Source organism: Larus michahellis, chromosome 8, assembly GCF_964199755.1.
Source record: "Larus michahellis chromosome 8, bLarMic1.1, whole genome shotgun sequence".
NCBI lineage: Eukaryota > Metazoa > Chordata > Aves > Charadriiformes > Laridae > Larus > Larus michahellis.
Window position 1 is genome coordinate 24,012,895 of NC_133903.1, and position 12,504 is coordinate 24,025,398.

Genomic DNA, 12,504 nt, shown 5'->3' on the forward strand with positions numbered 1-12,504 from the left:
CCAATGATTAAAAAAAAATAATAAATATTTCTCTATCTACAACCTCCCCAGCCTTTGGCACAAATTACAAAAGCAACTCATCTATACTTTTGAACAGTTTCTGGTTTGTTAAAAAGTTGAAGAAATACTGTTCTCAAAAAGGCAGGAAGCAATCCACGCTACCGGGATGTGCCTGCGGCGACTTCACAGCCACAGTCCATTTCTTATTTCATTAGTCCTGCTGACATACGCAAGAGAAACGGCTTGTTTTTAGTCTGCGCTACTTCTTCTAAGTGAATGCAAGCTATTCTGTTGAACTCTGGGCAATTTAGATACAGTAAATGGAAGCCGGTACATGATTACTGTCATTAGATTCTTTGTTTAATTCTAAATTGAAGTTTATTATATCCAAACTGTTAGCAGGTATGCTGGCTTGAATGCTCTACATGAGGATCTTTATTTCTTGTGGGGAGAAGACCACTTATGCTTTGAAAGTTACCAAGCGCATCTATCTAAGCCCCAGAGATTTCTATTACCCTTTTTTAAACCCTATTGATTTGAGTAAGTTGGCTTGTCCCCATTTTACGTTTTAATTCTTGATTTCTTTTCTCCTTTTGCTAACTTATTTCAGGTTTGCACAAAATGAGGGGACACAATTAGATACAGTACTAACGCATCACATAAAAATAAAATCTAAACACGTTACAACCTCAGTCAAGGCTTTATTGTACAAGGAAAGGCTGAGCCCAGCATCTTTGCAGTTTAGCATGAGGCTATTTGGTGCTTCAGTAGATTTTGTTTCCTAACAAGTTAACTCTTTGTATGTATTTCTGCTGCCATTTTAAATTTATAGGCATTTAAATCAAAGGACTGACAGCGTGAGTTATGTTCAGAGGGCTAGGAGAGGCATCTTTTGGATATGGCAGGATGTATTTATACAGTAACACTAAAAGAGTTAATAAAAACGACAAGATTATGCTTGCGTACACTTCACTATACCAAAGGCTCGGTCTGGGTTATCTCCAGTCTAAAATAGGTTCTAAAACTTCAATCAACCGGCATGATACTGGAAAATAAGCTACCCTACGTGAAGAACATGTTTGGATACCAAACAACATCGGTAATGGTTTCAGCTCCTTAACGTGACATGAAATATTTCTTTCAGATTTTTCTTTTTGGTATGCTAATTTTTTTTTTTTTTTGGACCAGTTAGAGAAAAGCCTAAGGAAGCCAGCACGGAATAAAAAAGTTCTTACTTCCCTGTTTGAGCATTTGCTGAGGTAAGCCAAAAATCACCGAGTCTGTGAGAATTTCATCTCTGAGGGAATTTTGCACCAGGGGGAATCTTCCCCTGAGCCCTTCACAAGCAGGCAGCCTTTTCAGCTCCTCTCTGTGCCGAAGCAATTCCGTACTCTGCAAGAGTCATGTGCTAATACCCATTAGTTCAGAACTAGGTCTCCTCTTACATCAGAGACTCATGGATAATTCCCAAAGAGGATGTCACCTGGCATTTTTCAGATCTGGCTCTAAACAGATCTAAAATATCTCAGCCCTCTTTCACAAAATATTTTGATTTTTTTTTTTTTTTTTAAAACCCCAAAATTTATTTGGCTGAAAACAAGCACATTTGCTGCTTGAATACAAAGTGAGGTACAAGCTTCTGGACGCTTCTAACTATGCAAGAGCAGCTGAGCAGTGGAAACAAAGCAATGCTAGCAATAAGTGTATAATAACATCATGCAAGCGTGTGATCCCCAAAATGATCTTTTATTAATGAAAGGATTCCAGCCACGTTCTGTGGGACTGCCCTGGACATTTACTTCTGTAACCTGTGATCGGCAGAAGGAGGGATGGAGCTCGGCAACAGCGCTGTTGCAGCCACTGTGTGGCACATGACAGTTTCAGTTCATTGAATTTATGATGTGAAATTCCAACCCTGATCGTGAACACCCTCCCCTCCTCTCCTCTGAAAATTAATTCACATGAATTCCTGATTAATAATAAAAGGCCGTGCCATCAGCATTCAGAGCCCCAGCCGGGGCTGTCATGGCTCAGAGGGCAGAAATCTGCTTAGAGCTACAGGAGAACCCAACTGAATTTGTGGCGTCTCAGTCTATGAATGTGTAAGCACTTCATCTGTTCACCAAAACACAATGTGCTGGAAAGCAGCGGGCAAAAGTAGCTGTACGTACGATGGACCAGGAGCAGGGCTAGGTGGCAGTATGCAAGCATCAAAACCAAGGCAGTAAAGCTGGTACTGCTATGTTTCCTGAAGGATGAACAGGAAAAACCATCCACACCAGGGTGTTTACTTTTACCAAGAAAAGGATCAAGCCAATTCGCAATTTTAGACAAATATCTTTTTCTTGGGGTTTCTGGCAATGCCTGTATTACCTCCCTATGGGGAAAATGATGTTTTGAGTTTGATGAGCAGGGAAAAAACCAGACAATGTCACTGCTTTTGTGAAGCTGGAAAGCCTGTGGCACTCATGTGCCTTCTGCTTGGGAACGACGAAAAGCTGATGGCGCAGCAGAAACCCTCCTTCACCCATGGACAGAGTTCATCATTCAAGAAAAGCCATTTCCCTCACTTCCTACTTCTATTTGACCACATTTTGCATACAAGGTGGGGAAAAGGGGGTCTTCAGAAGATCTTATTCTGCAAGTGGCTGCTGGCGTTGCTTAAAATAACATAGAAAGTAAGTTTCTGGTATGCTACAGCATCGCAGTCAGTACATCCACACTACCAGAAATCCAGTGGAAAATAGATTTTCTAGATTTTCAAATAGATTATCCCTGTCTTGATGACCAAATGTTTGTCCGACTGTTTAGTACCTTGTTCTAACAGTCCTAACCAGGGAATTTTGAAAAGGAGCAGCACTGAATTAATAGACAAAACAAAAGACTGACAGTGCTCATCTTTTTCTCCATACCTCCTCATCTGTGACGTTCACATCCACTTTTTTTGATCGAATGGCTTTGGTTACATAGTCAATGTTGTTTTCTCTGCAGTAATCAAAAATGTTCTTGTCCTCTTCCCTATTCAGGAAACAAAAGCAAAAGGAGCATCATGTTACTGCACAACACAAAGGCCACATGCACATCATACACTCTGACTTTGGTACAGACGTTTTAATAGTATCACTGGACTGAAATAGACACCTAGTATTGCACATGTAGAATAATATGTTTTTTTTTTTCCAAGGTAAGAGACAGAAGATCCTGCTTCCTAAAAAACAAAGGTTGTTTTTAAACAATATTATGCCAGGACAAAAGTCAGCTTACTTCTGTAAATTGCACAAGAAGTCTATAAAGTTAGCCAGCAAAAAATCACATTCCAGTCCTGGTACAAATCACTGCGATCCCACAGAAGGTAAAAGGCTAAAGCTGCTCTTCTCCCCGCTATACAAACTTGTAACAGCCATGCAGGGTCACACCAAAGACCCTTCTGATGCCATCCATCTCAGACAGTGGCCACTAACGGTGGCTTGGAGAAAAAAGCAGATGAAACAGGACACACGCAAAGTAATCTGGCCCTGGTTAGATCCTCCCAGCTTCAGAAACGCAGTGGCTTAAGGATTTCTGTAGCTAGAGGCTGCATCCAGATGAGATTTTTATCAGCCTTTTCCAGGTCCTTTTTCCACTCTGTTCTGCTCTTTAGCCCGTTCATACTCTTGGCCTCTCTAAAGGACGAGCTCCACAACTTAGCATTTTGTGTGTGAAGGGGTGAACACTGGGCAAGTGCTTTCTCATGGTGACTTCAAAACAGGTGCCTGCTATTATTGGATACTCTTTGGTAAGTGATTCTCCAGGTATTTGTGAAATCTTTGGTGTTTGTCTTGGAATCTGACCACAGGGCTTGGTTTTTCCTAATTTTTTTTTTTTAATTTACCACCCTGCAAGTGACCTAATTGCACTCCTCCTTTTTTTTGTTGACAGTGTTAAGACAAACTTGACGGTGATCTCTGCTCAGAGCAGCAGGCTGGTGTATGGAGAGGGACCGGCACGGGTCTGTGCCAGGATGCCAGGGCGTCCTCGCTTACACCTGCCTGCAGGCAGAAAGATCAAGTTGTGGTGTCACAGGTGCTTGAGTTACACCTATAGCTTCTTCTACAGCTAGAAGTAATACCCTGGCTTCAGACCCAGTAAAACTTCTATTCTTACCAGCCAACCAAACCTGTAATGAAGTTAAGGCCTTTCACGGATTCTTAAAACATTACAAAAGAGCTTTGTATGAGTGACTGGAGCTACAGTGCTTCGTGGCAGTTGCTCTGTCACCCTTAAAGTAAAGAAGTTTTTCCTTGTGTTGAGATGGAATTTCCTGTGTTCCAGCTTGTGCCTGTTGCCCCTTGTCCTGTTGCCTGGCACCACTGAAAAGAGTCAGGCCCCATCCTCCTGACACCCACCCTTTAGATATTGACAAGCACTGATGAGGTCCCCTCTCAGTCTTCTCTTCCCCAGGCTGAGCAGACCCAGCTCTCTCAGCCTTTCCTCATCAGACGTGCTCCATTCCCTTATCTTTGTAGTCCTCCACTGGACTCCTTCCAGTAGTTCCCTGTCTTTCTTGAACTGGGGAGCCCAGAACTGGACAGAGTACTCCAGATGTGGCCTCACCAGGGCAGAGCAGAGGAGGAGGATGACCTCCCTCGACCTGCTGGCCACACTCTTTTTAATACACTGTAGGAGACCATTGGCCTTCTGGGCCACAAGGGCACATTGCTGGCTCACGGACCCATCAGCATTGCTATGGGACTTGGCAGCTTCACAAGAGTTAAACGCAAAACAGTTGCCTCTCGTGACATCTCCAGTTTCACCTTAACTTAAGACAGTCTGGGATGTTCAGCAGAACTCAGGCCCGACAGCCTCAAAGGAAATTTGTCATAAAAAAAATTGTTGCTGGAGAAGGTCAAACCCACCAGGGAGGTCATTCTGCTGTGGGCCTTTTGGGCAGGAGAGAACCACCTCTGCAACACAATGGGTCAGTTCGAGAACCAATCCCCTGGTGCTAAAAGGCAACTCCTATTCATCTGCACTGCTCTTGAACCTCACAGGCTGAAGAGCATCAGAGCAAGGAAAAGTACAATCTAAACGTTATTTGCATTTCTGAGCAATGGGTTACAAACAAAAAGTGATGCTCTTCAACCTGTAGTCCCCAGAAAAATGAAAATACCAATGTCACCAAGATCATGTTCCCTGCTCCCATCAGGACAGGCAGAGCTCCATGACTCAACTTTTACTTCCACTCTTATTATTACACACCTGGCTTACTAAGCTACGCTCTGTTCTTCAGACCTCAAGCATCCCTTTTCTTCCTCAGTGCCAGTAAAAGGTGGGGAAAAATGTACTGATATTTAGCTCCTGTACTAAAGTGCTGCTTTCCCCAAAGAAATAACTTCCTCTGACCTCTCTCGCACGTTGCTCCTTTAGTAGCACTGTTCTCCTGCACACCACCCCTGTTCTTTATACACAAAGAGTCCTTCCTGATAGCCAACTTGCACTTTTCTGGCAGAGCCAGATGCTGCACAAGATTTCACAGTCCATGTATAGGCCTAGGGACATTACAGAAGTCTTCCAGGTTCTTAACCAGCCTCTCATGAACTCATTTGCTGGACATCTTGTCTGTACACTACACAAGCTCCTGGGAAATAGATCACTGCATGCTTTAGATGCAATTACTTTGAAATCTGGGGGGGGGGAAAACAAAAGAATCCCATGGCGGGATTAGAAAAGGCAAAAGCTTATTTTGCTCGAGATGGAACTTGACAGATTCATGATGGAGGTTATGAGACATGCCTGCCCCCACTAACAAGGGCTGACTTGATGTGCTGGGAAGTCCCTCTAGTCCTACCTTGTTAGTCCAACCTCTCAAACACACCCGTAGCTGCTGAAAGCAGCCCTTTGGGTGAAGCTGCTTTTCAGACAACGCTGTATAGTAACTTGGTTCCAGCAGCTTTTTCCCCCATTACACTTTGTTTATTAGAGATCACTCTTTCTTCCGTAACACCAAAGCAGAGCCCAGTCTCTCCTTGCTAGAAAAGTCCACAACCATCCTCAGTTACTCCTGGATGATCTTCCATGTCACAAACGCAAGCCAGAGGTACCAGCAGAGCAGAAGGTACGTGGCAGCGATAAAGCGACCGTGCTCCATGGGGAGCGTGCTGCGGGGTCTGCACCAGCAGAGAGAGGGAACATTAATACTGACGCAGCAAAACCAGGCAATCTTCCTACCACAGCCTCCAGACAAGACTTCTACAGTCTTTTCCCAAGTATATTATTGTCTGTAAGGTGGAAATGACATGACACAGCTATTTGGATATGATTTAGCTTTTCTGGAATAACCACCTCTGCAAATGCTCTATATACCCCCCCCTTCCAAAAAACCACTTTTCTTTCAGAGGTCTCCACAATGGAATTTATCCAGAATAGCAATTTCCCCACATGAAGATATGGTTTTGGGAAATTTTGTCTTTCTGCTTGCATTTATCGGTCAAGCTTTAAACCATTCCTCTGTTCCTGATGCCTCCTTTAAAATGAACATTAGCATATATTATCTACAACTTTTCTATAGATATTGCCAAAGAGAAATGAGCCCTTTCCTGAATAGATTTGAGAGAAGTCCATATAGTCCTAAGAAAGACATCTTGTCTGCAAACCAAATAATCACATTTAAATGTCTGCATTAATTAAAACAATTTGATCTAGTCACATGCCAAAACCAGGAAGGGAAATGGAGAAAAGAGCTCAGAGGAGTTAAAACCATTTTAAAGATTTTTGGAGGGACCAACACTGGGGAAAAAGCTTGGCTTGAATGGTAAATGGAATAAAGATAAGTTACTGTTATTTGCTAACTTTGCATTCAAAACCACACAGGGCAAGTAAGGAACATAGCTTGAGAACATTGCAGCTCAGGGTTGGGGTTTTCCCCCCCCTTTATTGCACATGTGTGCATGCGTACATGCTGAATAATCCCTCCACCGTAGTAGCTACAGGAAAACAAAAAGGATGCCGTGTTTTTATCAGACCAGTTCCCAGCAGGAATTCGCATTCCCCATAAAACTGGTAGGAGTCAGCAGCAAGGGCTAGAAACTGGTAGAAACAGTCTGAAAACCACACAGACAGAGGGACATCAGAAATACAAAAGTGACACTGCAAAGACATTGCTCAGATAATGTTGGGGGGTGGCTGGGTGGGGGACGGAGACGAATGATCCCATGGCATTTGTATCAGTGTTTTCAGAAAAAAAAATAAAAATCTTCATTTAAGTAGAAATACAGCATTCAAGACATCTTCAGATGGGAAAGACCATAAAACTCAACCTAATGGAGATGTGCACAACTATTTAAAACTTGTAGCTAAAAGAAGACTGAGACGCAATTTTGTTTCCATGTCACATTGTCTGATATACAAGCAACAGCACTTTTTGTTGAGCTAAAAAAGAGTCTTCAAATCAGTGACCACTTGACTGTCAGTAAAAGCAGCGAATATGTTTATAATTATTTCTTGAGGACGGCCAGAAGGGTTTCTCTTCTCCCTTGCTGACACATGTTCAACTCCCAAAGCTAATTTCTTCTGCTCTCCCCCATCCCCAGTAAGAGATGCTAACTCTGATTTAATGTCGAGCTGAAGCCTCTCTGTTGCCTGCAGGTAACACATGGGCAGCTTTACCACCCTTGAACAAAAGGATGTGGAATGACTTAAACCAAGCCATCTCTTCCCAGGCCTGGAAGGCTTCATAAGCTGTCCAAAACAGACGTTTTGAGCCTACCGTTATTAAACAGCTCATGGGAAAGATCTGCCACTGGTTAATCAGCCTTCACTTCTTACCTGGAGTGCTATGAACCTATTTACTTCCTAAACAGCCACCGAGACTGCCATGAAAAAGGGCACAGAAGAGACACTGAAATTCAGATATTCCGCTTGTGCGCAGAGAGCGTCCTCCAGGTTTGCCGCGTCCCCTTCCTCCCCCCCTTGCAGGTTACCTCCAGCACAAAGCTCTGGGCAGGGGGCTGCGATCAGGTGCTAGTTTGGGCGTCCTCTCCCCTTTTTCCCAGGGCTGGTCCAAGCCATGTCCCAGCGGAGCGGCCCCGGTTGCCACTAACAGGTGGCTTTGCCTGTCCAGCTTGGCACACTGCAGCCGGGAGAGCGGGAGCGCGGCAGAGCGGAGCAGGCAGCGCACAGGGAGCTGAGAGACACTCGCAACACTTACTGTTTATGTCAAGGCCCTCGGCCCCCAAGGGACCCATTTTCACATAATCTATAATTATCTCTTCGCTTTAATCGCCTCGTCACTTCTGAGGCTCTCCTGGGCACAGGAAGAGGAAAAGCTCATTAACTGAACCTTTTCTCCTCTCTCCAGCCACCCATAGCTTTTAATTGCTTGGTGTTGTTATTATCTATCAGTGCAACTGGGATCATTTTCATAAGAAAGGGTGGTGGGAGGGAGGGAGGCAGGAGCGGGTCCCTGAGGTATGCACCACAGACAAACCTTTGCTTTCTCAATTATTTATGCCAGCTGAGGTTTTACAAGCTGAATAAATCCATAACTCAAGTTTATTTTGAGCCGGCAGGCTGTCCCGGGGGAAGTGTTGCCCACTTGCTGGCACACTCACGCGCCGTCCTCTGAGAGCAGCCGGGACATAGCGAGACACGTGTCATCCAATTCCCCACCCGTCGCTGCGCTGCGCCACGCACTTTGGCAGATTAGTGGCAGCACCAGAGGGGAGGCGGCCGTGCAAACCCCAAACAGGAGCCGCCACCAAAGGATGAGCTCTCCCAAAGGGAAGGCAGGCCGAGCCCAGCTGCCCCTTTGCACAACAAAGCGAAGCCCCAAGGGTCACTGCTCCGGGGACAATAAAAAGGGGGTGGGAAAGCAATAAACTTGGCAATCATCTTGAAGTCAGGGACTTGACTGCTAAAGATCACCAGAAGAGCATCCATTTCTAAATAACACTGACCTGAAAAAAATACCAACCCCAAGCCCAGCTGCCTGGACCCGCAGGTGTTTTGTTTGAGACGCGCCACGGCTGAGCACGCCAGGGGCTGCGTGGGCTCCGCACAACCGGGAAAGCTCTTCTGCAGGGATTGCACAGCCCGGCATTTGTGCAAGCGACGGACATCTGCGGCACAACCACCCAAACGCATGCACAATACCAGCCCGAGCCCGTGATTCCCAACACGGCAAGGATGCCTGCCTCCCACACCTCCGCAGCTTTGCGCTGCCGACAGTGGGGACGAAGGGAGAGAACAAAACCCCAGTCGTGCTCCGGAGCGCTGGGCTCGTCTCAAAAAGCTGTCGCCGCTCCAAAGCGGCATCCTTGCAATGGATGCTGGAAGCAGCTCTTTAAAATTCAGCAGCCTTTGTGCCTGACCACACGCAGCGACCTCTGGTATTTTCTGCCAAAACAGTTCATTTGTCTCACACAACAACTAATCAATTCCTGAGGCCATCCATCACGGGGGCTCGTGCGAGCCGGCCCGGCAGCGGGGCCAGATGGCGGCTGCGTTAGTGGGATTAATAAAATTCTGATAGATTACATGGCATCAAGCAGGCTCCCAAATAACGAGGGGTGCCCGCTCTGCACCCTGATCCTAAATGAAGCCCCACTCGCGGCCAGGGTCACTCCCAAGCATTATGGGAAAGAATGGAAGTTTCTACCAGAGAAGGGCTTCTCCAGCATCCCTCGGCAATGCATAAAGCTTAGCTCAGGGAGGCCTCTGTGCCGACCTGGCACACCGAGGCCACATGGAAGTAGCCCACGGCAGAATGCAGGAGGGCTCCTCCAGTGGAAGGGGAATGGGACACAGACGTTTGGCAACATTATTTTGCATTCTCCATCTGCCAAGTCAATGCTTTCGTTCCCTGGAAAGACTTGTAAACTGCCTACCCCCTCATCCCTGCTTGAAAGTTGAATTTCCAATGCTACAGTATTTTTGGCATCTCCCTCAGTTTGTGTCTTAGATTAGATTTATATGGGTGACACATCAGTCAACCTCATCTCACCGCTCATTTCCCAGGTTTGTGAAACTGTAATTATAGCTATTTGATCATGAAAAAGCGCAACTACTACTGCTTTTGTTCTGGTAATAAGATCAGAAAACAGGCATAAAGCTTTATGCAGCAGTAAAAAGCCCACTGCTATACCCAGCCGGAAATCACAGGTAATTTCTAAATCCTCCTTCCAGAGGAACCTCCAAGTCCCATCATCAGTCACCAGCACGCGTTATTTTTATGTAATGCCCAAAGTGAGAGAAGTGATTTGCAGAGAAACACAGAGGCAGAGCACTATGCTAATACATTCTGCAACTGCTCCCCATTAGTCACTGGGGGTACTTGCGCTCTTTATTGCCAGGGTTTATTAATGACTCTTAATTGATGACCAGTGCCCAGCACCCCAAAGTAAATAACTGCTATGCCTCATTAGCTCAAGAGACCTTATCCTGATTTGAGGATTGATCTATGAACACACAAATTGCACTGATTTAACCGAATCTCTTTCTAAATTGATTTAATTAGATCGGTATAACCTGTTTCTATGGATGCTCTTGAATTTATTTGGAATCAGTGCAACATACTTCTGTGAGCCAGAATGACCATTTTTCTATCTTGTTCTCAAAGCAGAAACATTTGAGATAATTAGCGATATGGCAAAATCAGCCCTGGCACCATCCCAGTTCCTCCTCCTTCTGATCCACCCGACCTTAGGGTAGGGTATGGTTACTCCACTTTGTCCAACATTTACAGATTTGCACCCTAAAACCCAAGCATTTCATTCCATAAAAGGAATATAAGCATTATTTATGCCTAATTTTAGACACTCAGTTTGAAAGCAATGACATTGCTGCTTCACTTGATAATTTACCGTTGATGGTAAACTAGTGGTTCACAATATTTAAAACAAGATCTCTCATCTTCTTGTTACATAGCAGTAGCTTGGAGGAGGTTAATTATTTGACAAACTGTTCAAAAGCTTCTGGTAAGAAGAAAATAAGCGAACCTGCTTAGGTGAACCTTCAAAACTCTGCACTTGCATTCTTGTCTGTCTCCTGGTGCAAGGCGAGGTTGGGAAGATGCCGGGCTCCAGATAAATTAGACAGCCTTTTCCTGCCTTTGCATCAGCAGAATCCTAAAAGGGCATATGGTAGGCTGTGTTTGGCAGAGCAATGCCTGCTAAGAAATTGCTTTCAGCGGTCTGTCAGAACCCAGGGCTGATGAGGACCTCAAGTTTTAGATTTAGTATACAAAATAAGATATTTATTTTTGTTGCTTATTCCGGGCTTCCTCAATAGGATAAATACTTTGTAATTACAGGATCATATCAACAGCCCTGGGAAACAGGGACTAAAGTGGTTTGATTTACGTTCCAGTTTTTGCAAGCTTGTGGTAAAACTTCAGTAAGGCCCACCGTAGGCAACTGAGCCAAACAGCCTGCACCAAAGTTTCTTTTCTCAGATCTTAGGTTTCAAAGCAGTATACACATACACACTGAACTTTCAGCATGGGACTTACCAGTAACTATCAATGTGTTTTATGCTGGCTCAAGCTATTAAGTTTTCTTTCCCCTTAAACATTTTCATTTTCTTCCTCTACAGAAAATGCCATATTTTTTTTTAAGACTACATTCTATTCACAAATGCACTTAAGTATTACTGAGTGCTAATCTTACAGTCTTGTATCAGTCACAGCTGCAGAAAAGCCACCCTTCTCAGGTGAGTGGTATTACTATCAAACCAATTCACACTTTAAATAAACTTGGATGCCAAATTCAACATCTAGGGCCATCCTTCTTTGGCTCACCTGCTTGCAGATTTTGTACCAGTGCAATTTTGCTGTTTAGGACTACGCTTTTACTATTGTAATTATCACTGTTAGAGATGTGCCTATACTTGCACACATTTATTCCCTGTTGTAGTAAGAGAATGAACAGTAGAAAAAAGCCTTAATACCTGGGCAACCGAGAAATTGGAAGCTGTACAACTTGCACGTAGGCAAGGTTGTGACGACACTTGCTCACTTTCTATCTTGCAACTGAAGACACTGATGCCTGTGAGGAAAGCAGTACTAATGGACCACATGAGTTTCCATTCTGGCAGCACAGTCTGGAGACTTCATTTCATAGAATCATAGAATCTTCATGGATGGAAAGGGCCTCTGAGATCATCGAATCCAACCATACACACATGCACATAAAAAAACACCCCAAAAAACCAAACAAAAAACCGCCAACAACCTACAGTCTCTGCCCTTCAAAGCACGCCCTGAAGTGCCAAATCTAGACGTTTCTTAAATACCTCTAGGGATGGTGACTCAACCACCTCCCTGGGCAGGCTGTTCCAGTGCCTGACCACTCCTTCAGTAAAGTAATTCTTCCTAATATCTAATCTAAACCTCCCCTGCCACAGCTTCAGACCATTTCCTCTGGTCCTGCCATTATTCACCTGGGAGAAGAGGCCAACACCCACCTCTCTCCAACCTCCTTTCAGGTAGTTGTAGAGGACAATGAGGTCTCCCCTCAGCCTCCTCTTCTC

General features: G+C 44.7%; 1 protein-coding gene across 2 annotated transcripts in view; it reads right to left on the bottom strand.

The window, feature by feature from the left end:
• Positions 1–12,504, bottom strand: part of ACBD6 (acyl-CoA binding domain containing 6) — a 91,004-nt gene that overhangs the window by 49,585 nt on the left and 28,915 nt on the right. For both annotated transcript variants that reach the window (XM_074598065.1, XM_074598066.1), the window contains exon 5: positions 2,913–3,018. In XM_074598065.1, the coding sequence (XP_074454166.1) occupies positions 2,913–3,018 (106 nt within the window). The remainder of the gene's footprint in view (positions 1–2,912; positions 3,019–12,504) is intronic.